The 27988-nt window shown below is 42.6% G+C and overlaps 4 protein-coding genes across 15 annotated transcripts; 2 read left to right on the forward strand and 2 right to left on the reverse strand.

The window, feature by feature from the left end:
• Window positions 1-446: 446 nt before the first annotated feature.
• LOC127766603 (uncharacterized) lies at window positions 447-4837 on the reverse strand. Of its 8 annotated transcripts, none has more exons than XM_052291696.1 (10): window positions 4460-4837; window positions 4312-4364; window positions 3470-3529; window positions 3080-3157; window positions 2678-2807; window positions 2409-2461; window positions 1582-1746; window positions 1128-1385; window positions 966-1015; window positions 447-776 (listed from the first exon to the last, which is right to left on the reverse strand). In XM_052291696.1, exons 1-8 carry the CDS (start codon window positions 4785-4787, stop codon window positions 1239-1241), a joined length of 1014 nt encoding a protein of 337 aa, XP_052147656.1. In that variant the 5' UTR covers window positions 4788-4837; the 3' UTR covers window positions 447-776; window positions 966-1015; window positions 1128-1238. The 8 variants fall into 8 exon arrangements, with proteins under 8 accessions (XP_052147656.1, XP_052147654.1, XP_052147655.1 ...); XM_052291694.1 differs by having other exon boundaries at window positions 966-1025; XM_052291695.1 differs by having other exon boundaries at window positions 966-1025; window positions 1113-1385.
• A 291-nt stretch (window positions 4838-5128) lies between these two features.
• LOC127768227 (transcription repressor OFP8-like) lies at window positions 5129-6797 on the reverse strand. Its single transcript, XM_052293762.1, has one exon. It carries the CDS (start codon window positions 6615-6617, stop codon window positions 5910-5912), a length of 708 nt encoding a protein of 235 aa, XP_052149722.1. The 5' UTR covers window positions 6618-6797; the 3' UTR covers window positions 5129-5909.
• A 3186-nt stretch (window positions 6798-9983) lies between these two features.
• Window positions 9984-11241, forward strand: LOC127765589 (heavy metal-associated isoprenylated plant protein 39-like). Of its 2 annotated transcripts, none has more exons than XM_052290525.1 (3): window positions 9984-10207; window positions 10393-10468; window positions 10568-11241. In XM_052290525.1, the coding sequence occupies exons 1-3, from the start codon at window positions 10199-10201 to the stop codon at window positions 11092-11094; spliced, it is 612 nt and encodes a 203-aa protein (XP_052146485.1). In that variant the 5' UTR covers window positions 9984-10198; the 3' UTR covers window positions 11095-11241. The 2 variants fall into 2 exon arrangements, with proteins under 2 accessions (XP_052146485.1, XP_052146486.1); XM_052290526.1 differs by having other exon boundaries at window positions 10396-10468.
• A 5503-nt stretch (window positions 11242-16744) lies between these two features.
• On the forward strand, window positions 16745-22749 carry LOC127767829 (uncharacterized). Of its 4 annotated transcripts, XM_052293282.1 has the most exons (12): window positions 16745-17009; window positions 17105-17129; window positions 17306-17387; window positions 17602-17693; window positions 17804-17935; window positions 18391-18472; window positions 18687-18778; window positions 18889-19020; window positions 19636-19740; window positions 20180-20233; window positions 20336-21422; window positions 22161-22749. In XM_052293282.1, exons 1-12 carry the CDS (start codon window positions 16972-16974, stop codon window positions 22175-22177), a joined length of 1938 nt encoding a protein of 645 aa, XP_052149242.1. In that variant the 5' UTR covers window positions 16745-16971; the 3' UTR covers window positions 22178-22749. The 4 variants fall into 4 exon arrangements, with proteins under 4 accessions (XP_052149242.1, XP_052149241.1, XP_052149244.1 ...); XM_052293281.1 differs by having other exon boundaries at window positions 20336-22749; XM_052293284.1 differs by lacking the exons at window positions 18391-18472; window positions 18687-18778; window positions 18889-19020 and having other exon boundaries at window positions 20336-22749.
• The last annotated feature ends 5239 nt before the right edge of the window (window positions 22750-27988 follow it).

Here is a 27988-nt window from a genome sequence, read left to right on the forward strand (position 1 = left end):
AAGTCCAGAAAAGATCAGTTGGCATATCCATCAAATAAGAGAAGTTTGTTTCTTCGTACTTAATCATGGAGTTTTGGGTACCAAGTAAAGCACTCTTTGCTTTTCTTCCCTCCAAGCAAGGCCTGGTTTAGTTCCCAATTTTTTCTTCGAACTTTCAACTTTTTCATCACATCAAAACTTTCTTATACACACAAACTTTTAATTTTTTCGTCGCATCATTTTAATTTCAATCAAACTTTCAATTTTAGCGTGTATTAAACACACCCCGAGAGAAAGATTGCCTCACATCATTTAGCTGCCAAGGATAGACAGCTGCCCGCCGCCTGTGTACATTGTAACAAAAATGCCGGACTGAACTCAAGTGAAGAGTTAAAAGATAGAGACATAGAGTTCCATGATTTCCATCAATTAACCCAACAACTTAGCACAACAAGATCATGCCATCGAGCATCATCATTCATTATAGTGCATGCGCTTAATACCCTGAACATTTACCAGGCATGTGATATATCGTCACAATCAATCTAGAACAGAAAAAAGTATGCAGAGCGCAACCGGCATGGAGGCATGTTACTCCTCCGGTGCATTGATTCTGCTCAATCACACAAGCAGCAGTACAGCATGGTTGCTTTCTTCAGAGCCCTCATCAAGGGGGAAGTACCATCCATGCATCTATCAGTGAAAGCTACTAACGAACAGTATTTGTCAGTGAAAGCTACTGGACAGCTGTTCAGACAAACCAATTTGTCACTTTACGAAGCTGACATGGATTTTTCCTTCAAACAAAAATGCATGAATATTAACAGTAAGAGATGACAAAACTGTTGTGTAGTATGTTCTGAACTTCGTGCTGCTTGTTTGTCTTGACAACCTTCCAACATTCGCACATCCACTGAGTTCAACTTATGCTTGACTTCGCTATGCTACTTAACTTCAGAAACAAAATTTGAGTGTGGCTCAATTACCTTGCACTTCTATTCCTTGAACATTTCAGTGTTGCATCAGAAGCATATGCCTAAAACACACTTTGAACAAATAACCAAGTCAGCATGGTATTAAAGTTTTTTAATCAGTCAAACAGGCACATAGAGCTAATAATTGAGTGTTGTTACGTTAACGGTACATACTGTCTGCAGCTACCAGCTACTACTCGCCAGAAAGAGAGCCATCAACAGAGGGGGCACACAAGTTGTTGAAGCAAATAGGGCAAATCTAGAAGAAATTGTTGATTCTCAACCTCAAGCAAGTTCGCAAGGTACCCACTGTTTCACTTTTGAGCTCATCTCACTAGGAACTGAGGTAGACCACTCATCCAAGTCTGGAAGAGGACCCGTCAATGCAACGTAATTTACACTCTCTTTCTCTGATAGTCTCTTCCAGTTTAGCTGCAATTCAGGTTTACGTCAGCTGGGCATTCTAACAACAGTGGTGACATTGCTCGTATACGTAGCAACCCAAAACAGTTAAACAATTACCATTCCATATTTTATTGTTTTAAACTTTTCCATCATCTAGTACTAGAAACTATACAGCTATAGCAGTCGAAATATGGATATTTCTGTGGCTCATATATAATCTTACCTGCCCAGGAAATGCAGCACAGAGTGCCTTGATTGTGGGATTCTGAACCCAGGACGAAAGGCCCATATCATCAGCAAGAGATACAGCAGCATCAGCTCCACCACAGTTAACCATGATCCGTCCGTCTGGCATTAGCTTTTTTGCGATTTCCAACCAGGTTTCAACCTGTAACAATGTTGAAATTAAATCCAGTAGAAAATAAAGAGCTGTGGAAGTGTTCCAAAAAGTTTATACACACACACACACACACACACACATACAAAAGTAGCATCCAGGAATTTACTTTCTCAGCTGCACTTTTACATGCTTTGAAAAATTGTTCAAATTATTTCAATTGCAGTGAATTATATCAGCCATTTGGCCAATTAGGCTTGAAAGGAAGGGTTGCAAAGGAGAGTAATCCATGGATGCCAAAGACACTGAGGTCACATAAGGTTTTTTGTTAAGAACACTAAGGTCACACAAGTAGCTTTTACTTTTGTTGGTGTATCCTAAGCACCCTCTATTAATCTTGGGATGCATAAGATTTTTTTGTCGACAAATTCGACATATCACTATATCAAGCCAGCCAAACTAAGGGTAAAAAATCAACACATCATGAGATAAATTAAAATTTATTACAAACTTCAAGACATTATATGTAGATATCAAGTAATAAACTTCAAGACATTATATGTAGATATCAAGTAATTTCATCCATGCTCGACCATGCATTCAACTGATTCAAGGAATAAGAAATACATGCTCAAAAGCATGAAGTCTGATGCAACCAGCGTAGCTTATAGACTGGTAAAAAATGAATAGAAAGAGATGCAGAGGAAGTATACTTCTTGTAGCTGAGGTATGATCTTCCCATCAGCAAACAAATCGACAACAATACCTGTACACATTAACTAGATGTTGTTAGGCCAAAAAACTTTCAAAGCCTTTGAAAACTCAAAAAAAAAAATTAATCTAACAGTACAGGCTTTCCGATATACTACAGATAATCCAACTAGCATACTCCAAAAATGCATCATCCAAGAGCATTGTATAATTAAATAGTAACAAGAGAGTAAAGCATGAATTCCATTTGCATCAGGTAGTAAGCACTCACCAGCAAATCCTCCTTCAATTGTAGCTGATGGAGAAAGTGCATCACCAATGCGCACAGAAAGTGAACCACCTGATTCTGTTGCCTTTTCTAAATCGGATAAACCAAAATAATCCCTTGACAGTTCAATTATCTGTCATGAGACAAAATACAATTTTCAGTAATGCAAACTGAGAGTAAGAAATGGGCATACGAAAATGGATGCGTGGAGCACAAGGGATAAGTCTAAAGAAAAAAAAATGCAAAGAGGTGCTTGAGCTAGCTTAACAGCCTTAACTAGGAATATATTACTGAATTTCTTTTTGTAACACAATAAGTAACAATGTGAAAATATTTCACTACCATCTGTGAGCCTGTGGTCACCAAACAATTAAAAAGAGAAAGAACAATGAAAAGAGTCTTCACCTTAGGATCAATCTCCCATCCAACAAGTTGCAACCAAGGATAAAATTTTAGCATCAGATGTGCTGCAGTCCCAGCACCCTGAAAAAAAACAGGGGAAAAGGACAGGAATCATAATGTGCAGTGACTATCCACAAGTGTGTGAAGAGGTAAGTTGCCCGTAAAAAATAGAAGTGAGTTGTTCAAATGAGAAGCATCTGTAATGCTTGTGGATGTATGCTGGAATTGTGATGTGTGCTGATAATCTAATTGCAATTGATCAGTAAGACATCCGTTCAGGCCTTCCCAAACCCTCTAAGCATGGCAGGAATTTTGCTTGTTATGCATAGTAGTTATGCTAAACAATGAAGTATGATGGAAGATAATAGGTAAATCATGCACCAAGTGATTTACCAATCCTAGAAGAGCAACAGGACCACGTGGAACAACAGCTGGTAGGCTCACGAACTCATCCTGTACAATAGGAAAAGCACACCGTATTAAGCATTTACATTGAGCAGACATTTTTAAAGGATGAAAAACAACATTCAAACAGAATAGTTGGCGTAGAAATAGGATGCGTTTTGCAAAGAAACCAACCCATCACATAGATAACAAGTACCTATATGAGCATATTATAGTTTTTTTTTTGGTACTAAACTGCTATCCAACTACCAGGAGCCTATTACTGTCCTTCTCAAAAACTTGTTTATCATGGACATGCTGAGAGACTGAAACTGTTGACGGGATACAGCGTCAAATTCCTAATGCTTACAAGGCGCTCAACAATACTATGCTTGTATGTCACCAATGGCACATTAGTAATCTAAATTCAACTCGATCAGTTCAGGTTACTCATACGATAAATGCATACCCTGTCAGCACTCCCGATTGAAATCGCTCTCAAATCTCACACACTCAACTCAAACTTTCAACTGGATCAACTGGGGAACACTGGATGAACAGCTTGTAGGCATGAAACTTGGTAGACAAAGGTTTTCGTGCTTTGCTAATTAATCTGCAGCTTTTCGGTTTTCTTCCCTCCGTTTTGAACGACAATTACAACAAGGTTAGGGCCACGATCCCATGGTGCGCGCCGTGACCGGTTAGTGGCGAATGCTATCCCACACGCCCCGGATCATGGCGCACGACGCGCTCGCCGGCTCAACAGGTTCAGCGAAAATCAGGGGAAACAAAACAGCAAACACCTCACATGCAACCTATAAAGATAGAAGTAAAGGATTACAGTTCTATACCCAATATGAGTTGGTCCAGACTCCGGTCTTGGGGAGAACGCTGTGAACATTCCCTGCACGAGACAACCAATCGGGAGCACGAACTCACCAAACGAATCCAATTTCGAGGCGGAGGAAGAAATCGCAGTGTGTGCAGCGCAATACGTACGGTTGGCGTCGAGGAGGAGGTAGCGGGTGGCGGGCGAGTCGATGATCATGATGACCTCGTTGCAGTCGCTACCGGTGATGGCGAGGAGCGTGTACTCCTCCTCCTCCTCCTTCGCCGCTTGCTCCTGCTGCTCGTCGGCTGGAGGGGCCGATACTTCACCGCCGCCGCTGGGGGCGCAGTACAGCCGCCGCGGCGCCGAGGCCGCTCCCCGTCGAGGGAGGAGGGAGACTCCGGTGGCGGAGCGGCGTTGGGGCTTGGCTTCGCGGCGGCGGTGGCGGTGGAGGAGGCGAGGCGGGGAGAAGGTTAGCGGCATGGTATTGGTGGCCATTGCTGATGAGATAGAATGCTAATGCACGGCGAGGGATTGGGTTCCCACGATTTCAAGCCGTTGATGGAGATGGCGGGTTAGGAATCCCCTTTTGATAGTAATTGCAAAGCGTATTAGCGTAATCGGTTCTTCTCTTAAACCATGATTATTTCTTAAGAGGCCTTTTCAGATGAGGCCCGATAAGAGAAGATTTCAGAGGCCCAGCAGATATAGTCTTTAATGTTATGGGCCATAATTGGGCCCGAGTATTCTAGTGTGGTCAGTTTCATCTGAAATCAAACTGCGAAGCAATGCAAGCAGTAAACTCCCAGAATAATAAATAGCATTTTCAAACCTGAACAAAACAAACAATCCTGATGTGCTGTATTGATTCGAAACTTCGAACGGCTGTTTCAGAATATGAGCATTTTTTTTGGACGGGAAGAACATGAACATAGTATTTAACTTTCCCGCAGGTACCACCTACTCCAGGTGATTGTACATGATAAAATGAATCTGCAGCTAACAGCCTAGCCTCTCCCCAACTTCCAATCAGTTAATTTGGTCAATTGGAGCCTTCAGACACATGCATCGGACGCCAATTGACCTGTCGCCGGCCGCCGGGAGACACGCCGCGGCAGGGGCCACGACGCCGCCATGACATCCGTAAAACCAGCAAAGGTGCAAAGGCATCGCGGCCGACACTGACGCACGCAACGGCGCACGTCAGATGAGCCCACGTTCCTTGAGATCGCCGGCAAATACGCTGGGAATTCGATGTTTCACCGAGCTGCCGCGCCGTCTCGCGCACCGACGCAGTTTCTATCACCATCCACCAAACAAAAAGAAAAGGTTCGGTTGGTACTTGGTAGGCTAAGCTTTCTAGCTCGTTTTCTTTGTGCTTGGTTCGCTATCAACGAGCAGCCTCCCGCACTTCACGGCCTAATCTCCATCAAATTGCAGTGACAATAATGTACTTAAACGTATTTAATGACACGTGTACACATGCAGCGATTCTCGAGGACGTGGATTTATACTGCAACTGTAGTTAACGTGTCAGCGCAGTGCGTGCATGCGTGCGTGCAAGCGTGCAAGGTGCAACTGTACTGCATGCAGCATGCGTGGACAAGACGTACACATTAGCTAGCTGTACGGGAGAGGTTTCGTTGGCCGGCGGCGAGGGCGGTGGTGATGGTGGTGGTGGCTGTTGTGTTGGCCGGCGCCGGCGAAGAGCTCCTCACAGACGTCGGCGAAGGCGCGGAGGATGAGGTGGTGGTGGCGCGACGAGTTGAGCGACAGGAAGCGATGCAGCAGCTCCCGCAGCTCGGGGGTGGCCGTGATCTCGTTCTCCACGATCATCTGCGCCATCGACCGCCGGAAGTCGCCCAGCGGGTCGTCGGACTCCGTCACCACCGCCACGCTCTCCTCCTCCAGCCGCCCGCGCCGCCGCCGGCTGCCTGACGATGCATCGCTCGCGCTCCTCCTGTGCCGCGGCGGGGGCGTCGCCGGCCTGATACCGCGGTCCTCCCGGACGCCCAGCGCGCGCACGCCGCGCTCCAGCTCGCGCAGCTGCAGCAGGAGCGTGCCCACGCTCGGCGTGCCATCGGCGTCGTGGACGGTGGTCGGCGCGGGCGTGGTCACCCTCGTCGTCTTCGCCGACGTCGTCGTCAGTGGCGTGGTCGTGGCGGGCGAGATATTGCCGGCGGCGGAGAGGCGGGAGACGACGGACACCGACTTGGCGCCGCCGCAGCCGCACATGAAGCCGCGGGCGGCCGCTGCGCTCGAACCCTTCTTCTTCTTCTTCGATGGTAGGCCCTGATCGGCCATGCCGCGACGTGTCGTCGCTTTCATGTCCTTGGGTTGAGAGCAAGTGTGCTTGTGCGGTGTTTGTTGTGGACTAGCTACACCAGCTATAGTGGGGAGCTAGGGGGACAGACTTCTTAAAGCCTGGGCTTAACAAGAGCCAGCTAGGTGAATTTCAGACATGCTGATGCAGTAGCAGCAATTACTCAACTACAGACACATTTATAATTCCAAGTCATTAACAAAAAATTAGTATCGCGCTATCCGTTGTTAGGAGGTCAGTGTCAGATTCTGGTCGATTTACCAGCGGTAATCTTGGGTCAATCCAGGGTGAAAACAACACTGACTTACAAAGTATAGCTCTATATTTCTGACCGTTCAGTTAATCGGTTACTACTCCTATTTGTTTCAGACTTATACGCTTACCATTTTGTTCATGTACAGATGTACTGATGCTTTCAGATTTTGCATAACTCTATTTGCAAGGGAAGTTATTACAAAACGCACGCAAGGTTGTACTGCTACGTCAGAAACAGGGCAAAGAACACATCAGACAAATGAAAAACTAACCTGCCATTTCCCAAGCTTGCGCGCGTTTTCCGCAACTAAATCCCAGCGAATAGAACAAAAGAGCAGATGACACGAGACGGGGGAAAATCCAAGGGATGTCAAAGCGAAGTGACAGGAGATTTGGATGTGCCTAATTAACAGATTTCCTTTCAAGGTCAGAGACCCTACTGCAAACAGCAAGATTACACTACAGACTACAGTACAGTGCAGAGGAGGAGAGATGCCTTGGAAGAAACACTGTGCTGGGCCTGGACGTTTGTTTGCTTGCTTGTCACATGCATCTTCTGCTGGTAATACATTCCGGCCACGCTAGGCAAAGTGCTCCACGTGCTCTGCTGCTCATGATCATGATCATGTCCTCAACAGAAGGCCACCAAACTTGCATGCTTGCTGTCCCTGCAGCTAACCGAGATTGAACTAGTGAAGTGAATCAGACTGTCAGGAGGTAATTGATGCAGTAGGAACACCAAACAGCAGGTGTAACAGACAAGTGTGTCTTCTTTATAGATACTGATCATTAGATGATGGTAATGTGGCATACATCAAAACGAAAAATGCCTCATTAGTCTGCTGGCCTGTTCTGCCAAAAAAAAATCGCGTTCTATTTAACTTGGCACGTCCTGCCTTTTTGAGTTTTGACTCTAGCACAGGCACTTGGTACTCGATCAAACATGTTGTCTCCTGATAAAAGGTGGCAACTCCTGTATCAGATGCATCCTGGGGTGATTGATTGGAAACAAGAATAGTTGTCTTCGATCGTTGTGATGGACAAATGGTGCGGAATCTCAATGATGTCTTGATTGGCTTCATGGCTGGTGGCTCATGTCTACCTGGGTATCAGGCGGACTCAAATGATGGTATCAGCGCCGGCGAAGGCAATGGGCCAAACTAGGGTCATATCCAAAGAGAAGTCTAGCCAAGCAATGATCTTAACTCAGCACAACTGATTCTTGGCCCAGTACTACATATCATTTCTCAGCCCATCTAGCATAAATTGGTAGAAACAGCCCAAATACCCGCAAAAAACAGAAAAAAGCCCAGCAATCTGCCTTGTGAAAATTGGGTCTGAAATACTAACAAGCCCATTATATCCACTCACAAAGGTCCTAAGTGGAATAAATAAACATTCCTGCTTAACAATCTTCCAGAAATAGTTTTTCTCCGTGGTGCTGAGATAGTAGTCGTCATGCTGGTTGTCATCCTGGGAGCGAACTCTTGTGCTTGGAGGTGTTCGTTCTCGCTCGGTGGTCGGGCTGTGAGTTTCCCAAAGCACCGTAGCCGGAATACCGTACGCTAACCGTGGTAAATGTGGTAAACCGTATAAAATTTATTAAAATTCAAATTATTTTTAAAATTTATTTAAATTTAAAAAGGTTTACCGCGGTTCTTTTAACGTACCCCATGGTAAACGCGGTAACCACGACAACCACGCGGATACCGGCGGTTTGGGAAAACTTGTGGTGACCAAAGTGTTTTTTCTCTGTTTTCAGAATTGTGCTGTCTTGAACTGTGTCTTGGAAAAGCTGGTTTTCCCAGCTGATGCCGTGATGGCTTTATGTAAAAACCGGGGTCATGTGACCTACTACACAGTACACATGTTTTATCGTTTGTCTTATTTAAAAAAATTATGTTATTATTATTTATTTTATTGCGAGTTATTTTATTGCTAAAAGTACTTTAAACATGGCTATATCTTATGCATTTAGAAAAAAATTTAAATAAGACGAATGGTTAAACCCGTATACAAAAGTAAACGGTGTCATTTATTAAAAAAAAAGGAAGGAGGTGCTTTCTAAAAAGAACAATCTTACATAAAGAAAATAAATACGGACCAGCTAAATATGTTTTAGCAGCCCGCCAGTATTCATGGAGTGCAACATCCTACCTGTATAACTATAGCCTTGAATCTTGATGTGAAAATGGATGTTCTGTTCAGAAGAGAAAACAAGAGTTTTGGGACTGGCAGCGTTAGTTTGGAGGAGAGGGAGAAAGCGCCTCGTTTTCCGCACGCACGCTTCCTAAACTATTAAACAGTGTGTTTTTTTGTAAAAATTTTCTATAGGAAAGTTGCTTTAAAAAATCATATTAATTCATTTTTAAAATTTAAAATAATTAATACTCAATTAATCATGAGCTAATGGCTCACCTCGTTTTACGTATCTTATCAATCTTCTCAATCCCCTTCTTCTAAAACACACACCCGTATGTCTTTCCAACGCCAGCGCCAGCGGCACCATCTTTCCTTTCCGATCACACGGTCATCACTCGGTCAGGTTCTCGTCTTGCAAATCCGCTCGTCTGCTAGCTCACATTCGGTCAGGCTCCTGCCGTTGGAAAACGACACGACCCAACGTTCCAACAAGGGGGCAGCAGAGTCGCTCCAGTTGGGCTGGGAGTCTCGGAACAAGCAAATCAGTCTTAGCTAACTAACCAGCAGAGACGTCAAGCAATTGGTCTCATCTCTGTCAGTTTCATACTAATCTGTTATCCAAAAAAAAAAGTTTCATACCAATCGAGACGTTTTGGTTGATGTCGCAACAATAGTAGCCCGGCTCATGTTCTCCCCTGTTGGATGTTTGCACGTGAACGTGCTCTGCTTAGCGGTGACACTGGACAGCAGGGGCAGCGAGCGATTGCCTTGGGGAGTTGGGGTTTTTGGCGATGTGGGTTTCGTACACCGGCTGGTGACGGGTCGTGTCCAACCGATCGTATACCGTCACCAGCACGTCCGCGTGCCGATCGTGTCCACCGAAACAACAACAACTACTACTACTGTAGCCCAAGTCGCAGTCGAAGCAGGCCATCGCCCACCACTTCGATACTAGTAGTATTTAGGACGCTTTCGTCGCATTGCATTGCCCGCTCGCCCATCCCCCTTCCCCTCTGCTTTTGCTGCTGTTGCGTTGCGTGATACGCTCGCCTAACTTTGGCTAATTCTGCTGATATTTGCTCTGCTTCTGTCATATCACCTTGCTGCTGCTTCTGATCATCTCCCGTTCTTGCATTCTTCTTCTCCGGCGTGGTGTGTTGCTGACGGCTGACGCTGGCTGGTCGTGGACATGTCTAAGGTGAGGCTCTATCTTTTGCACTTGGATTCTGATTCTGATTAGTAGCTTCTGTGGGATAGGATGATCTCTGCTTCTGAATCCAGTAAAATATACATGTTGTTTTTGTCCGTTACACATTGCGAGCGTTCGTATCCCATGGTGGTGCGTAAACTAACACTGATGTTTCACATGTTCCTCTGCTGCAGAAGATTGTGGTGAAGCTGGATCTCCATGACAACAAGGACAAGCAGAAGGCCATGAAGGTCGTCTCCACGCTTGCCGGTACGCATCGTGTTCGATCCATCAACCGTTCTGCATGCCCGTCTTCAGAAACGATCAAGAGTAAATGACCGTGCTGTTCGTTTATGCATGTCATGTCAGGCATCGACGCCATTTCCATGGATATGGCGTCGCGCAAGATGACGGTGATCGGCACGGTTGACCCGGTGAACGTGGTGAGCAAGCTGCGCAAGGCGTCGTGGGCGGCCTACATCGAGTCCCTCGGCCCGGCGAAAGAGCCGGAGAAGAAGAAGGAGGGCGGCGGCGACGGCAAGAAGGATGGCGGCGATGGCAAGAAGGAGGGAGGAGGAGACGGCAAGAAGGAAGGCGGCGATGGGAAGAAGGAAGGTGACGGCAAGAAGGACGACGGCGACGGCAAGAAGGGTGAGGCGGCGGCGGCGGCGGCCAAGAAAGAGGAAGGCGGCGGCGAGAAGAAATTTGCGGCGGTGGCGCCGATGCCGATGCCGATGCACCAACTGCCACCGCCGTACATGTTCAACGCCGGGTACATGAACCAGTACCGGCCGCCGCCGCCGCCGCCGCCGGCCTACCCGTACGCGCCGCCACAGTACTACTACGCGAGGGACATGAGCATGGAGGAGAACCCCAACTCGTGTGCCATTTGCTGATCGAATGGTATTGTTGGATTGCATCTGTAGCAACTAGCAAGTAGCCCTACGTACATTTTCTCGAACATGATGTGTATACTGTATAGTAGTGTGTCTCGTGTTTGAATTGGAGGGTAGAAGAATTTGCCGGCAACTTTGAATTTCTGACGAGAAGGGCGGTATCGAGTCAAACCATTGCATGGAAGAACCATACTAATTCAGATGCCCGTTGACTGTTGCCCGTGGTATTAATGGAGAAAATTAGCCATCTAGAGACACTAATTTCAGCCATCTGCTTTCATTTACTTCGACAAGAAAATAAGAACGAGAAAATGAAAGAAGGCATAGTAATGACAAATAATTAATTGCCATACCTAAAAGTAACAAATAGTTAAATATTTCGAAAGAAAAAAATATTTCGACTGCATAATATGTCTATTTTTACTCCCTACTGTTTGTGTGTCGGGCCTGGCCTGCGGCCCATCGTGCCATGCCGGCCCGGCCGGCCCAACGTGCCGGTGGAGGGGCCCAGACACGGCCCGGTGGTCGGGCCGGGCCGGCACGGGCCCAACCCCCGTCGGGCCATGCCGTGCTTGGGCCGGACCAAAATGCCGTGCCGTGGACCGGGCCGTCGGGCCTCGGACCTTTTGGCCATCTATACCTTCCAGCCATGGGAGCTTGTCTTAACCGTGTTCACTGAATTGGTTTACATCGTATGCAGAGTGCCCAAGCGCTTTTTTGGCTAGCTCAGTTCTATTACCATCGCCCAATGCACTGACGCATCCGCCTACGCTCATGAATAGGGTTGAAAGTGGTTCGGATAATTTTCGTTCGACCTGGCATTTTTTTGAATCGGATAGTTTTGGTTAGATATATCCGGAAATTTTCGAATATGGAAACGAATTCGGGCTTTTTTTCAAATATGAAAACAAATATGATATAGGTGATATCCATCGGAAACTATCCGGTATTTTTCTTCGGAGTTATACCTCAGGCCTTATGGCCATTCAGCTCAAGCAGTCCAACCCAACGAGGCAAGGAGGCAGCCCAGCCCAAGTACATGATGTAACAAAAAAAACCAATCCACCCCCCCTCCCCCCCCCCCCCCCCCCCCCCCCCCCCCCCCGGAAAAAAACCCTAGCCCGCCGCACAACGTCGGAGCGTCAGATCTGTCGCCCCCACCGCCCGCAGTCGTAGCCGGCGACGAATTGGCCGCCCCCACCGCCCTTCATCATCATCGGTGCCGGTTTTGTTGCCCCCGCCGGCCCCAGTCGTCACGGGTGCCGGATCGGCCGCCCCCGCCGCCCTCTGTCGTCGCCGGCGCCGCATCCGCTGGCCCCGCCGCCCGCAGTCCACACGACGGCGGATCGGCTACCCCACCACCCGCCGTCATCTCCGGAGCCGCATCCGCCGGCCCCACCGTTCGCCGTCGTCGCTGGCGCCAGATTTGCGCGAGGGAGAGCCCTCGCCCCTCAGCACCGGATCTGTGCAGCGTGGCATCGCCCGAGGCGGCCGAGCCGCCCCCGCCGTCGCCTGAGGCAGCCGAGCCGCCCCCGTTGCCGCCAGCTCCAGGCCGTTCGCCAACTCCGGCCGTCGCCCACCCGCTCAGAGGAGAGGAGTGGAGAGGAGAGAGAGAGAGTGAGGAGAGGAGAGGATAGAAAGAGAGAGGAAGACTAATATGAGAGAGAGAAAGAGGGGAGAGGTAAAAATATACGGACATGGGAGAGAGAAGAGGAGATGAAAATTTTGAAGGGATGAGGAGGAAAAAAATTAATTTAAAAATATGATAACTTCAAATCGAATTTTATGATGCTAAATAACCTCATGTGAAAAAGTTGTCAAAAACAAAGTTGTAGAACTTATTGAGATCTACCAATTTTCTTTTTGTTATTTCTCCATCCGAGTTTGATTTAACTATATAAAATTTGAATTTTAAAATATAAGAAATTCAAATAAATTTTTGGGTAGTAAATGATTTCAAATGAAAAAAAATTATAAACAACAATGTTGTATAACGCATCAAGATCTACAACTTTTATTTTATTCATTTTTCTATATGACTTTGTTTCAACAGTTTGAATTTGAATTTCAAAATATGACAACTTCAAACAACATTTTCAAATACTAAATGATTTCAACCGAAAAAGTCATTAGCAACAAAGTTATATAACTCATCAAGATCTACAACTTTTTGGTCATTTCTTCATCCGACAAAGTAATAGTAACATTGTTAACAAAATTTACATATCTCTCTTATAGTTTATAAAACTCTACGAGAGATATGTAAATTTTGTGAACAATGTTACTATCACTTTGTCGGATGAAGAAATGACTAAAATAAAAGCTGTATGTCTTCATGAGTTCTACATCTTTTATGTTCAAGACTTTTTCAACTGAAATTATTTACTTCTTAAATATTATTTGAAGTTTTGAAATTCAAATTTTTAATTGATAAAACAAAGTCACAAGAAAAAAATGGCCAAATAATAGCAGTAAAAACACAATAACAGGATAGAGTGTGATTTTATAAACATTTATGAAAAAGAATCATCCAGTTTGGAGTTCTTATGAGTGAGATAAACAAGTTTTTCAAATTTTTAAATTTTATTTTCGCATACGACTTATTAAGACGCGCGTATGGAAAAAATCAATTTTCCCATGCGGTCCTCTTAAAAGGCCCGCATGGGAAAATATATTTTTTCCACCTCTTAAAAGGCTCGCATGGGAAATTGATTTTTTTCCATACGGGTGTCTTAAGGAGCCGTACACGAAAATGCCGCTGGGGCAAGCGGCCGCCGCCGAGGCAAGCCAATGTCGCTGCCGTTAGTGGTGCACCCCACCGACGAGGACATCCTGCCGACGTGCTCCGCATTGCCAACGGTAACACCTTGTCCATCCTCTTCGACAAGCTCGTCAGCGTGTGTTACGTGTCGCCTCTATTAGATAACAATAATGAAGTTATATTTCTTCGCTGATTTGTGATGCTTAGTTTGAGGAGTTTTTATGTTTCGATTAATATTCGTCACCGTATTCGTTTCGCTTCGTATTCGCTCCATATTTGTATTCGATAATATTCGATTCCGTTTTCATATCCGGGTTTCTGATTCCGATTCCGATTTCGAAAAACAATGAAAACAAATATGATATAGCTAGGTTCTGACCATATTCGATCCGTTTTCATCACTACTCGTGAAAACCCATGTTTGTCCTTCGGTCTTTCCTTAGCCGCACAGGCAGTAAAAAGCTACAATAAACTTGCACATGCAGTAAAAATCTTCTGTAGTGTTTGAATCTCCTGAAGATGAAGATGAAGATAAAGATTAAGTGTTTCACGCAAAACGAGGTGGTAATAACGTGTGATTAATTGAGTTTTAATTATTACAAACTTGAAAAATAGATTAATATGATATTTTAGAGCAACTTTCATATAGAAAGTTTTCGCACGAAATGTATCGTTTAGCAGTTTGAAAAGCGTGCCATGAGTATCCAAAATTTCATCGAACTCTTGTTGGAGAAACGAACGCACCCTATAGATGCGAATCACTATTAGGAATGAGATTGTGGGAGATGTTTTTCGTTGGAAAACCCAACGCCACGGCCACAAAACGAAAAAGTATCCTGCTTCTGGATCCAGAACTAATAAAATAAACAAGGCAGCGTATCCTACGCACACAGGCCCTCGCGTGTACACACCGTGTACACCAACTAAAAATTATCACAAAAAATTCTAGGAAAATTCATATATGTACTTTCAATAGTATTACATCTACGTGCAAAGTCGCATCTTCAAATTCATTCTACATAGAGAATAACAAAAAAGATAAAATTCTGACAAAATTGCAACCTTAAAACTGTCAGATTTTTTGTTTTTTTTGTTACGGCTAAAATACAATGAATTTGACGTTAAGATTTTAACCCTAGGTGTAATACAATTGAAAGTATGTGTATGATTTTTTCTAGATTTTTTGGTGATATTTTTTAGTTGGTGTGCACGTGTGTACACGTGAGGGCCTGTGTGCATAGGATATGTTGCCAATAAACAAATCATTTTAAAAAAAATTTAAAATAAGGAATAAACCATGTATACATCTAAACAACCTGGGAATCGGCAAGGAAATGGCTCGATCTTCACTGCAGTAGGTTTGAGAAACAAATGATATATTGATGTAGAAACAACGGGTAACTAGTTTTATACCTGACAAAACGGTGCAGCCGAACTGAAAGCCATAGAGCACGAATTAGGGGACCTCAGAGAGATCTTCCTCACAAGTCCAAGAAGAACTCGCAAGAACAAAGGTGTGTAAGACACTCAGCAGCGCGGATGCAATATCATATCGGTTTATCAAATGATCCAAAAAAAGCCTTTTTCTAGTAGCACATAGGTGTTATTTATGCTAGGAACAACCCTCCTAGTTTGGTATGGGCTAAAGTCACAACGTTGGGAGATGAAAGGCCAACTGGTTGAAGCATTCATGAAGTGGTCTTCATATCTCGCGCGTCTCTTGGGCTCCTACGCAGCCTCTAGGAAAAAGGTCATTACTCCCTACTCGGAAGTCGAAATGACGAGCAGTTTGTTGGGTGTGAAACTAGACTTGATAAAATTTCCATCCATGTGTATCATGCATGGCTAATCTCGACCATTTGATGCATGTGGCTCTTGGAACTTGGTTCAGATGTCAGCAAGCAGTGGAGTGGTTCAGCCTCTTTGTAACTCGCTTCCTTTGATCCAGTAGCGACTTGCTCTTATAGAAACCTTAGTAATATATATATGTAGAGTATTTAGGTAGTATAAAATTCTCATATATAGATGCATCAAATGTAGTAAGGAGTGAGTTCACCTGCTGTTGTAGTTTCTTCGCACGACTTCACGTAATCGGTCCTTCCATTACTTGGTCACGTGTAGCAGTAGTTGAACTTGGTATAGTCATGACTGTGATGTCCTCATCACAACTCTTTCATAAATCCAAACAAACTTTTCATAAATCCAAGCAAAACCGGAAGCATCCCTTGTTTCAAAGAGAGGAGAACGGGTTATTCACATTTAATTTGATGGTCAAAGGCGAATTGAAAGTTAAGCAATGGCAATTAAGACTAACATGTGGGTCCCACATGCTGAGTTAGCCAATTTGACCCGGTCAAAACACCACATCAGCGAAACCGCCCTTCAAAACCGCTAAGGGAGTTAAATTACACCGGTCAACAGTTGAGGGGTTAAGATATCCGGAATTGTCGTTTAGGGATACGAATTAGATTCGAGTTATACTGAGGGAGTCAAAGGGCCTGTTTACTTTGATGCCAAAAAATCATAACAAAATTTTGGCCAGGATTTCTTATATAGTTACCAAAATTTGACAGCAAACTAAATGTAGCCACTTTTTTAGCAACTTTACTAAAATTTTGTAAGGTTGAAAATGACATCAAAGTGAACAGACCCAAAGTGAACTTATTCCAATAAAAATTCTCCTCAGATTGGACCAACATTGAGGGAATAAAAGTGGACTTGTTCCGCCCAGATACCGGCGGAACGCATCGTATGTCCATTCGCCAGTATGGCCCACGAGTCTTGACGGTCCACGATTCGATAGATATGGGCCTCGTGGAGGCCTAACATGAGGCCCATTGCCTACTGCCGGATCCTCGTGGTGATCTCTCTCCGATCTCATCGCCGCCGCTCTCTCCCCAGGTAATCCTCGATCTCATCGCTCCGCCGCCGCCGCTCTCTCCCCCCAAGTAATCCTCGATCTCATCACGCCGCTCTCTCCCCAGGTAATCCTCGATCTCATCGCCGCCGCCGCCGCCGCTCTCTCCCCCCAAGTAATCCTCGATCTCACAACACCGCTCTCCGGGTCGCCGCCTCCGAACCACGCGAAAGCTCGAAGCCATCCTTCCTCTCCCGCAATGTATCGTGCGGCTTCCACCGTCGCTTCGAAGGCATGGTGAGTTAGCCGATCCACGCGCGCGCTTGCATTCAATGGCGCAGTGTACCACTGTGTTAATAGTGTTGCTGAAATGTGCGTTTTGCTTTCTGCAGTCAAGCTGTGAGAAGGGCTAGTAAGGTGAGCAGGTTTAGGCTGGGAAATGATGCATTAGCATGCAGCTGTCTGCTTCTGTGTATATTGCGGATTGAAATGCAAATCTAGCATTTTAATGGCAGGCCATGTGGTCTACTAGTTTAGATCTGGACAAGACATGTGCTAAACTGCTTGATTTCTTTATGTTTTATGTCGTGCAGGTTGGTCCAAAGTTCCATACCAAAGCTTCTATCGATGCCCAATCTAGCCCAAGCAATATGAAGCAGGGCACTCTTGCCAATGGTATGGCTTAACCGTGCTATATGTTGACACTTGTTGTTTCTGCCTATTTACTGGGTTGATGAATATCCTATGTGAATATGTGATTCTGTATTTAGACATTTAGTTCCATATAAATTTAATGAGTGTGATGAGTCTGAGAATATTGACTGCAATAATGAATTTGGTACATGCTATTAGTTCCATATAAGCAGGTGATGATGTTCAAATATTTCAGGTTCTGCATTTTGCTCTGAGAAAGGCTCACCTGCGGGTTTATTCCTCAAGAATTTGAAATGTGGTTCGAACTTTACTGACGGAGAACAGCAGGTATCTTTTTGATCTGCAGTCTGAAATGGGTCAAGCTCTGTCATGTTATTTTCCTCGTGTGATCTGAGATCTGAAAAGTTAACTTGTATTTATTCATAATTCTCTTTCAGGATTATGACACTCTGTCCAAAGGAGAGACAAGGATTGTGAACTTTTTAACAAAATCTGTGGAGAATCTTCAGAGCCTATCTGTGAAGGACTTGAAATGTCACAGGCTTGCTTCCCCTGATAAAAATGAAAAGGTAACATTTTATCTGCATTCTGAAATGGGTCAGAAAGCTGTGTCATGTCTTTTTCACTTCTCAGTTGTCTTCAAGTTCAAGACATTACGTTTTATATTTACTCATCATTTTATCAAAAGGAGAAAAAAGAGTATGGGATCATCTAAAAATATGTGCAGAGAATGTTAGACAAGAGGTGATGAGTCAACATTCTGAACAACATGAAGTATTGTATCATATCTACATTTTATTTTCATCGTAAAGAAGTTGGCTAAAGCTTAAATCTGTCATAGCTATGGATTTGCTCTTCCATAATGAGATTTTCTGCCTTTACACGTGTTATTTTCCTCTAATTTTACAGATTGAACTTGTTTTTTTGGTCCCTTATAGTTTGATGGCAGGTCATGTGGTCTAGTTTGGATCTGGACAGGATATGTGCTAAACTGCTTGATTTCTTTGCGTTTTATGTCGTGCAGGTTGGTTCAAAGTTCCATATCAGAGCTTCTATCGATGCCCAATCTAGCCCAAGCAATATGAAGCAGGGCACTCTTGACAATGGTATGGCTTAACCGTGCTATATGTTGACACTTGTTGTTTCTGCCTATTTACTGGGTTGATGAATATCCTATGTGAATATGTGATTCTGTATTTAGACATTTAGTTCCATATAAATTTAATGAGTGTGATGAGTCTGAGAATATTGAATGCAATAATGAATTTGGTACATGCTATTAGTTCCATATAAGCAGGTGATGATGTTCAAATATTTCAGGTTCTGCATTTTGCTCTGAGAATTGCTCACCTGCGGGTTTATTCCTCAAGAATTTGAAACGTGGTTCGAACTTTACTGACAGAGAACAGCAGGTAACTTTTTGATCTGCAGTCTGAAATGGGTCAAGCTCTGTCATGTTATTTTCCTCGTGTGATCTGAGATCTGAAAAGTTAACTTGTATTTATTCATAATTCTCTTTCAGGATTATGACACTCTGTCCAAAGGAGAGACAAGGATTGTGAACTTTTTAACAAAATCTGTGGAGAATCTTCGGAGCCTATCTGTGAAGGACTTGAAATGTCACAGGCTTGCTTCCCCTGATAAAAATGAAAAGGTAACATTTTATCTGCATTCTGAAATGGGTCAGAAAGCTGTGTCATGTTTTTTTCTCTTCTCAGTTGTCTTCAAGTTCAAGACATTACGTTTTATATTTACTCATCATTTTATCAAAAGGAGAAAAAAGAGTATGGGATCATCTAAAAATATGTGCAGAGAATGTTAGACAAGAGGTGATGAGTCAACATTCTGAACAACATGAAGTATTGTATCATATCTACATTTTATTTTCATCGTAAAGAAGTTGGCTAAAGCTTAAATCTGTCATAGCTATGGATTTGCTCTTCCATAATGAGATTTTCTGCCTTTACACGTGTTTTTTCCCTCTAATTTTACAGATCGAGGAACTTGTTTTTTTGTCCATATGATCCCGTCCTAACCTTACTTATAGGTCCTTTAGTCATTCAGTTATTTGCTCTATCTATACACCAAGACAAATTCCTACTCCTTGAAAAGGCTTAGACTCTTGCATGATTATTGTCATGGAATACCTGCTTTATTTTATTTTCTGCTCCAGGCATTTAATGGAATACTTTAGGGCATTTAGCGAGCTCTTTCTATCTATATATAGATGTTTTGGTATTTTGATCTAAATTCCTGAAATATTTGATAGGATGGTGCTAATGGACATGTTAAGCTTGAATCACTAGAAGGCATGAGGGATGATGGATATTTCATCCCTCCATACTTTATTGGAGGGCAACAGGAAAATGAGCACGTAAGTATTTCTTCTAATGCCAATATACTGGTTTAACATAAAATTGTCTTGGTTATAATTATTTCATCTGCTACAGGAAATATGTGACTCGCTGCTAGGTGTTAAGGGTGTGTATGTGTCACTCTTTTTAAATCTGCTTAAAGTTGATTGCCTCACATTTATAATCCGGTAGGATTTTGGAGCTGGCACTAAATTTAATCTGCTTAAGTTAGTGTGTTTGCCAATGTCGTGTCAATGCGAATTTTGAGTAATCTAAATTAGCAGGTTATTTCTTAATTCCCACATTCAGTTAATGTGTTAGTTGGTGCAATTTATATATATCTAATTACGCTTGTGATGTTTTCATTTTGTGCTGATCGTGGTTTTAATAACTAAACAAATCAGTAGTGTTTCTGTATTTTGTTTTGCAAAACTAACATAGCATTTTATATATATACAGGACTTAAGCAGGTTATGCCTGACCATAGGTGAAGAGGATTCCGATGATATACCTGTAAGTAAAGTGAAAAGATCTAATACCTCTACCCACCAAAAGACTCATCCATTTTTTCTGCTTATCGTGCTGTTTCCTTTTCCCTTTTCTTGGAATTTACAGAACAAGGTGACTATGTCCTTGGATGGAAAGCCAGCTGATGTTGCTCGTTCTTATGATTTATGCATGACACAACTCAAGCTGTATATGTGTCTGATGTACGCCTCGGTTGATATTTCTGAGCAAGTTGGGTATGAGAAAATCTTGGCGGTAGCCACCCCAAGGCCAGCATCATTTTATTTCTCAATGAAATATCTGAACAAGTGCATTACTGCTGTAATTGATCCATTCACTGGATGGCTTTTGGCTATTATTACTTCCAACTATGCAGCTCAATTCCGCCGCTCCGACTTTCCTTATGTGAGGTTGGCAAACACGGTACTGATGAAAGCAGAGGGAAAATACAATGAGTTAGCACCTGATGGACATCTCAGTATTCCTATTGGAATAGGTCATTTGAGAGAAGCAGTCATTACATTAGCTGATTTTGATGGTATAGAGACACCAGAATCTCTCTTTTCCATGGCAGTTCTTGTGCACCACATAATGGAACCCGCCAAGATTCATAAAGCATACAGCCTTGTTTACAAGACTCTTTCTGAGGGTACTGAAACAACATATTCCTTATCAGATCCATCAATCGTGCAGTTGACGAAAAATCTGGGGCATGTATCTTCTTTGGCAGGGCGAAGTTTGTTCGATCTCTTTCTTGGTCTACCTGTCCGGACAATTCCTCCATCAAAATTCAAAGTCGAGGGAATCTCTACTTTTCATGATGTATTCAGTGAGATATGTTTGATACCGTACAGCTTGATTCCAAAGTGGTATATTTGCTCAAAGACTCCTCCAATGTTTTGGTGTCCTATCAGTCCTGGATTGGGGGATCCTGATATACGTCCTCTGGAAAATTTTCCAGCCGCCCTGCAAACTACAGATGGGGAAAGAATGCTAGATCTTCTGAGAATTGAGCTATTCTTTGGTGACCGGACAGGTGGTCATCCATGTGCCAAAGCTTTCGAAGTTGTGAGAAGGCGCCCGCCTGGTGAGGATGCCTCATATGTCTGGAGATTGGGACCTCCAATCAGAGGAAGACCGCTATGTGATGCGGTGAGCTTGAAACCAGCGGTGGATGCCGTGTTAAGGAGCAAAGGTAAAGATCCTTTTATTTCTATGTACTCTTTTCTGGGAGGACAACTGGATTGGGGGCAGACCCTTCTCAACCTTTATAACGTAACATTCACAAGAACGTTCACTGTGGCCAAAGTGAAAAAAGAAGGATGGGGTGTGATTAAATTAACTTTGCATGGAGAGAATCTGAATGAATGGAACAAAATAGAACACATATGTGATGGAGTGCAGACTTGAGAGGGTTATGTGGACAGGATCTAGTGGAACTTGACAAAAGGTGGATCTTACACTGTCAAATCTGCTTTTAAGATGCAACAAACTGAGTTCCCTTAAAAAAAAATCTGTAGTTTTAAAATCCCCCTCAAAATAAAGGTGTTCTTATGGTTAATCAAAAACAAAATCCTCACCAAAGATGACTTGTATAAGAAAGGATGGAGGAAAAGAGATAAGCGCTGTCAGTTCTGCGGTAAAGAGGAATCCATTCAACCTTTGCTCTTTGATTGTCCCATCGCAAGGATTATGTGGAATGTGATACTGTGCTTTTAATTTAAAATCAATACTGAACAATGATCATTTGTTTGGTCCATGGATATCAAATTTTGACAAAAACATGAGACAACTAATAGTGGTTGGAGTGGTGCAGTCATTTGGGCTCTTTGGAAAACTAGAGACACGGGTTGTTTTGAAGGAAATTGCCAAATGACCCTACCGAACTAATCTTTTTGGCATGTAACTGGATTGAACATGTGCTATTTTGCAGAAACCAGACGAAAATAGAAGAATGCTCAGCTGGGGTCCATACTCATGAGACAGGTGCCAAATAGCATTTTCAACTGTAAAATCAGATGGACAGGATGCAGAAGAAGATTGGAGAACTGAAAAGATCCTGATGAACAGCTGATGATTGGCTTTTTATCTGCGTCGGTGTCTTGTGTTCTGCCCCAGAATGGGAACCATTTGCCGGTCCTGGTGATAGCTTGGAACATAAAGTAGTTTTATCTGCGTCGGTGTCTTTTGTGTTCTGCCCCAGAATGGGAACCATTTGCCGGTCCTGGTGATAGCTTGGAACATAAAGTAGCGGCCCTCTGGAAAACTACTAGAAAAAACTGTAGCTTAATTTGGTTAGCGGTCATGTCTGCCAATCTTTATGTTTTCCTGCTCTCTTTTGTTTCTGTGTAAGAACCCTTCACTGGTAATGGAAATGGGTGCTCATGGCCCTAGCTCAAAATTTTTTTTCTATGTACTCTCAGTTTGATCAGCTACATTTAACAACCCTTCTTTCTGTTTTGAAGGAATTTAGGCCGCCAATTGGCCTGAACCTGACATCATGTATATATATCCCTTTGCCATGAGCTGTTGTTTGCTATACATTGAACAGATATTTCTCCTGTCAAGTAATTTTTTTGGGCGAGGTAGTACTGATCTACAGTTTGTCATGCCACTGGCTAGCCACGTGCAGCGTACTTTGGCTTATGTTTATGCCTAAAATTTAAATTTTCATTCTTAAATTTAAAGTTAATTTTAAGATTTTTTCATCGTAGTTTATTTTTCAGCCTTTACTTTTATATTGTCAATAATACATATATAGAAGTTTTATTCATTATTTTTCGTTTGTGAATATACCTTCTGGAGGCTGTAAAGCATTGTTAATAGTGCTACTGCTTTATGATAATCCCAACACGTGTAGTTGCAGTATCCTGTTCCTTATTTTTCTGGATTTGTATACTTCTTGATTGAACATCGCAATCCGCAATAGGAAAAATCTCTACAAGTTGATGTGGTTTCTTGAGTGATGAATTCCCAATATAGTCCTGAGTCCATTGCACTTATGGTGTTATAGAAATATGGAATATGGCAGCAGTGTCACAAGTCACTTGATGATAGATGAACTTGTGATATTACTAGCTCACTAGGACTTTAGGTGCGCTTTGCGGCGCCATACGATTCATTAAGGGCTATCATGTAGCTTATGGATGGCCATAAGAGAGCATTGAATAGCACTTAAGAAAAGCAAATAACAGGACGGAGACACAAAAAAAAACCACATGATCTGACGATCGTCAAAATTTAGTGTGATAGAACTAAGCATGTTCTAGTAAAAATACATCAAGTTTGAGATAACGCAATGGAAGATACATAACATAGAAGGGTATGTTTATTGCTTCCTTGTAGGTTGTATAGAACCTCGCAGTTATTACGGGGAAGACAGCTTCAAATTAACAGTTATTCACCTTTAACGGCCCCATCGAAATGTTTTTATGATTGGTACTTGAGCCCAAGTCACAAATTATAATGGATATATGTGGACCTCAGGAGGAAGATAGCAAATCAGCAATAGAGGCTCGGCAGGTGGTCCACTTTTATCTAGACTTCGGAAGTCAAGTTTCCCAACTTCTATTTGCTTATTTCCCATGAACACTCTTCCGAACAGATAAATGATATGTTTTTTAAAAAATGTTTTTTTATAAGAGAGTTGTAAAAAAATCATATTAATCGGAGTATTTTTAAAGTTTTTTTAACCTAATATACTTAATTAGCCATGTACTGATGAGCTACTTGTTTTTTATGAGGAGATAAAAAGTTCCTAGCTGCCACTACCGAACACAGCCTATGTCTTACTTTTCACTGTATTTAAGTGACCACCACAATAACAGTAATAGGCTCATAAACAAAATTACCACTAGATGAATACCCCGCGCTTTGCTGTGGGATATTTGTGTGATTAACAACACTTCCAATGCTCTATACAGGATTTGCCAACATTAAAATTTCTATTCATGATTCGAGTATGAAAAATAATTTTCAAAAGGGACAGGAAGGATTATTGAGATTAATCTAGAAAAGATGCAAAAAGGATTATTGAGATTAATCTAGAAAATATTAAATATTAAACATAATATGAGACAAAATAAAATGGATTAGGCTTGAAGTATAAAATTAGCTGCAAAAGCGCTTACCTCATTTACCCTAACAAAATACTACCAACCAATATAATTTGCCATTGGTGCAACCTCAGCAAGTTAAAAAAATGCACAATCCAAAATATATTTCGGCAAAAACTGAAATCTGAGGGATGACTGACAACTCGTTCCTTGTGCCTCACAGTCCATCTTAATATGCATTTGCAGCTAAGAGTAGAATGTTGAAAGGGAGAGAGATTGAGATTTTCTGATATTCTAGAAAAAATAAACTATCAGTGTATGAGAATGAGCAAACAAAAGTACAAAGTAAACAACAATAAAGATGGGCATACTGCTAGGTGAAAGTGCAGAGAGCGCCTAAAAGATTTTATTATCTTTTCAACTTTTATAGTCAAGAATCCATGCGTGAACTGAAACAAATCAATCAATAGCAGGAAACAGGAGATTGCCACAAAAATGGAGGAAGTAATGGGAGAGGGAGAGATCAGGATTTAATTACATGTGCTTACAGGAGATTGCCACAAAAATTTAGAAAGTAATGGGAGAGGGAGAGATCAGGATGTAATTACATGTGATTGCCGGAGTAATTAAATCATCAGACGATGATGACCATGCACAGTCCTGCTAACAGAGTCGCAGTGCACCAGAGCATGAGGTTGATGGTCTCTGTTGAAGGAATTTTGGAACTAACGGATGAACTTAAAGATAGGATTGCAATGGTTTATAGCTGCTTCTAGTGGCAGTCGAGTAATCAATAGGACTTTAGGACGATGTTCTGCAGCATGAACACTGATAAAATTATGAGGGGACCAACGGTTTCAGGTGAAGTGGGATGGGAGGCGATCAGACGAATGAACTGAACGGGAGCCGGAGCACGCCCATGCGTGCAGCATTGAAGGGGGGCATCGATAAAATGCAGCATGAATTGTTACGCAAAATTGGAGTGTTGCATGAGCCATGGCATGCGTCACCGGATGGGAACAGATCACATGGGTTGGGCTGTTTGGGTGTGATAGGCTTGGCTCAATCGGCAAGGATGAACGGCAGAGAGATTAGAAGCAAGGGGCAATCAGATAAAATCAAACGGCTCTATTAATTCTAATGACGTGGCTCAACCTTGTAACAGGAAATTAGAATTAACTGCAGTAGGTGGGGATCTACTGTATAGTTATACTAGATGATACTCCGCTGTGTTGCTGCGAAACATTGTAATAGTTAAATCAGATAAATTGTAATAATTTGAATATGATTCAAAAAACTTTTATGTTGTTTCAAGAGTGCTATGTCTATGAGGATTTATTTTTGTAAATCAAACAAAATTGGCAATTAATAGTATGAGGATACTAAATTTGGTTGTTGTTCTTAGTGCCATTATGTTTTATGTTAGGAACCTCCAGATGCGGTAGTCCAACTTTTGTGTTAGGAGAAGGGATAACATGATGGTCATATAAATGGTCAATAATATAAAAGGGAACACATATGGAGGATAAACGCATGGGTTACAATCTAGGAGGAGAAGAACTGTTGTTGGTAGGTTGTTCATGTGTCATGAGTTACAAAGAGAAGATTTGCATTGCAGCTTTGCAGCCTGAAAATTTTATGGAAGAGAATGTTTTTTCCATGATATATTTTTGGAATCAACCAGCAATTGAATTTGTACCTATGGTATTTTTTTTCTTAACAGAAGCATCAATGTAAATAAGTGTTTAAACGCTGGAAGATATGGTTACCTTTGTGTTATGAATAGTGTCTTCAATTCTGAATCCATTTATAGTATGCAAAAATTACATCTGAAAGTTGGACAATGTCTCAGATGATCAGACCTGGTCACATAGATATAGTGATGAATCAGAAGGCATCATCCTGCTATTGGCGTGCTCCTTCAGCTCTGAATAATCGGCAAGTTGAGCAATTTTGCCCAGCGCCAGTGACCTCCTTCTGTTTCGTATTTGGGCTGCAAAATTGACGATGATGGTGCTTACCTTCATGGATTAGAAAGGCGGTGGTGGTGCTTACCTCCATGGCGCTGGGCACAGCAAGGGCCACCCTTGTTAAAAAAAAGTGCGTTGTTTAGCCCGAAGAGGAGTAGGCGATGTGCAGCTGGACTCAACCTGGTGCCCCGACATACATACATGGGAGGGAGATGAAAGCGGAGGGGAAGTTTGAGAAGATGGGCGATGATTTGATAGTCGGAGGAAATGGATTCGATGGCTTTTATGCTTATTGCCAATGATATACATATGTGAGAGGAAGGAGATCGAAGTGTAAACGAAGGGATCTGGGTGAATGGGGAGCGAACCACAGGAGGTTGTGATCCCTCACGCTGGGAGGAGGAGAGTCGCCATAAAATCAGCAAAGCAAGCGGCGCAGTGAATGGAAGAGGCGCGACGTTTGCGCGGTGGTCGCGCTTCCTGGCTGCCTGCCACGATCGAGGAGGAGAGCGATGCGGGAGAGGGGAGTCGATGCGCGTGGGGCCGGCGAAGCAGCGAGATGCGGGAGAGGAGAGGAGGGGAGCGATGCGCGTGGGGCCGGCGCCGCAGCGAGATGTGGGAGAGGAGAGGAGAGGAGCGATGCGGATCCAGCGGTGGAGACAAAAAGGGTGACGTGGAAGCATAATTAAGCAGAGAATTTTAGTAGTCGGGATGATTTATATAAGTATATAGAATAGGATTCAGAACTAAACACAAAAAAAATACTCCCTCCATTCCAAAATACTCCATAAGGTTTAACCACCCCTAATCCAAAGACCAAGAAATAATTATTATTATCTTGTAGTTTTGATCATTTTAATAAATACCATGCATACATCCAATAGAATTAGATAACATGAGAGTGAAAGATTTATAAAAGTAATAATTTAATGAAGAAGAGGTTATAGATAATTGTCTACATGCATATGTATGCATGCCTTATATTATGGAACATCTAAAAAAGTGGTTATGCCTTATAGTATTATGGAATGGAGGGAGTACATCCGCATACTTATTGACCATTGCTTATATGCATGTTTGCGTCTTCTAAAAAAAGTTGAACCTACCAAATTAATTCATCGTCAAAGTCATAGGAAATTTTCCTCACTTACAGGAAAACGCTTATATCGGAGAATATTAAGGCTGGTGAATTGGGCGCGCGATGAGGCGGGCCACGTCGGATTTCACTATAGTGGCCTTTAATTTTATTTATATCATTCAATCGTAAATTAAGAGATAACTTATATTATATAATATGACAGCTATAGTATACAAATATCATAATTTTAATACTCTTGTATTTTTTTAAGTTTGTGTGAAGGTTGTCTTTTAATTTAATTTAAGGATGGCTTATCATCACTCTTCATATATTTTTTATCTTATCATTTAATCTAATATGATATTTTTAGAGATATTATACGACGTATTATAGTACTTGCTGTTATGATCAGAGAGAGAACGATCAGCACGACACTTGATTTGCCGATTAGTAGAACCTCTCAAGCTATTACTGCTAATGCTACTGTGCTAACTAACTGATTAGATGGTATCGACCGGGACGTGATCGCGTCACACAAGAATTCCACAGATGCTAATTACTTCTTCTCGTCATACTACGATATGCACGAACCACATGTCATATATAGTTTGAGTACAGTAACTTAATTCACAAGAAAAATTTACTTATATTCACTTAT

This window comes from Oryza glaberrima, chromosome 3, assembly GCF_000147395.1.
Source record: "Oryza glaberrima chromosome 3, OglaRS2, whole genome shotgun sequence".
NCBI classification, from domain to species: domain Eukaryota; kingdom Viridiplantae; phylum Streptophyta; class Magnoliopsida; order Poales; family Poaceae; genus Oryza; species Oryza glaberrima.

What these genes read in the sequence shown, in the direction of transcription:
- LOC127766603 (XM_052291696.1), bottom strand. Translation starts at nt 4,787, where the DNA reads ATGGCCACCAATACCATGCCGCTAACCTTCTCCCCGCCTCGCCTCCTC. An exon ending in GATGGGAGATTGATCCTAAG is followed by an intron (nt 2,808 to 3,079) that starts GTGAAGACTCTT and finishes GTCTCATGACAG; the next exon opens with ATAATTGAACTGTCAAGGGA. An exon ending in TCATACCTCAGCTACAAGAA is followed by an intron (nt 1,747 to 2,408) that starts GTATACTTCCTC and finishes ACATTGTTACAG; the next exon opens with GTTGAAACCTGGTTGGAAAT.
- LOC127768227 (XM_052293762.1), bottom strand. Translation starts at nt 6,617, where the DNA reads ATGAAAGCGACGACACGTCGCGGCATGGCCGATCAGGGCCTACCATCG.
- LOC127765589 (XM_052290525.1), top strand. An exon ending in GGTCGTCTCCACGCTTGCCG is followed by an intron (nt 10,469 to 10,567) that starts GTACGCATCGTG and finishes ATGTCATGTCAG; the next exon opens with GCATCGACGCCATTTCCATG.
- LOC127767829 (XM_052293281.1), top strand. Translation starts at nt 16,972, where the DNA reads ATGTATCGTGCGGCTTCCACCGTCGCTTCGAAGGCATG. An exon ending in CTGTGAGAAGGGCTAGTAAG is followed by an intron (nt 17,130 to 17,305) that starts GTGAGCAGGTTT and finishes TATGTCGTGCAG; the next exon opens with GTTGGTCCAAAGTTCCATAC. An exon ending in TTACTGACGGAGAACAGCAG is followed by an intron (nt 17,694 to 17,803) that starts GTATCTTTTTGA and finishes ATTCTCTTTCAG; the next exon opens with GATTATGACACTCTGTCCAA.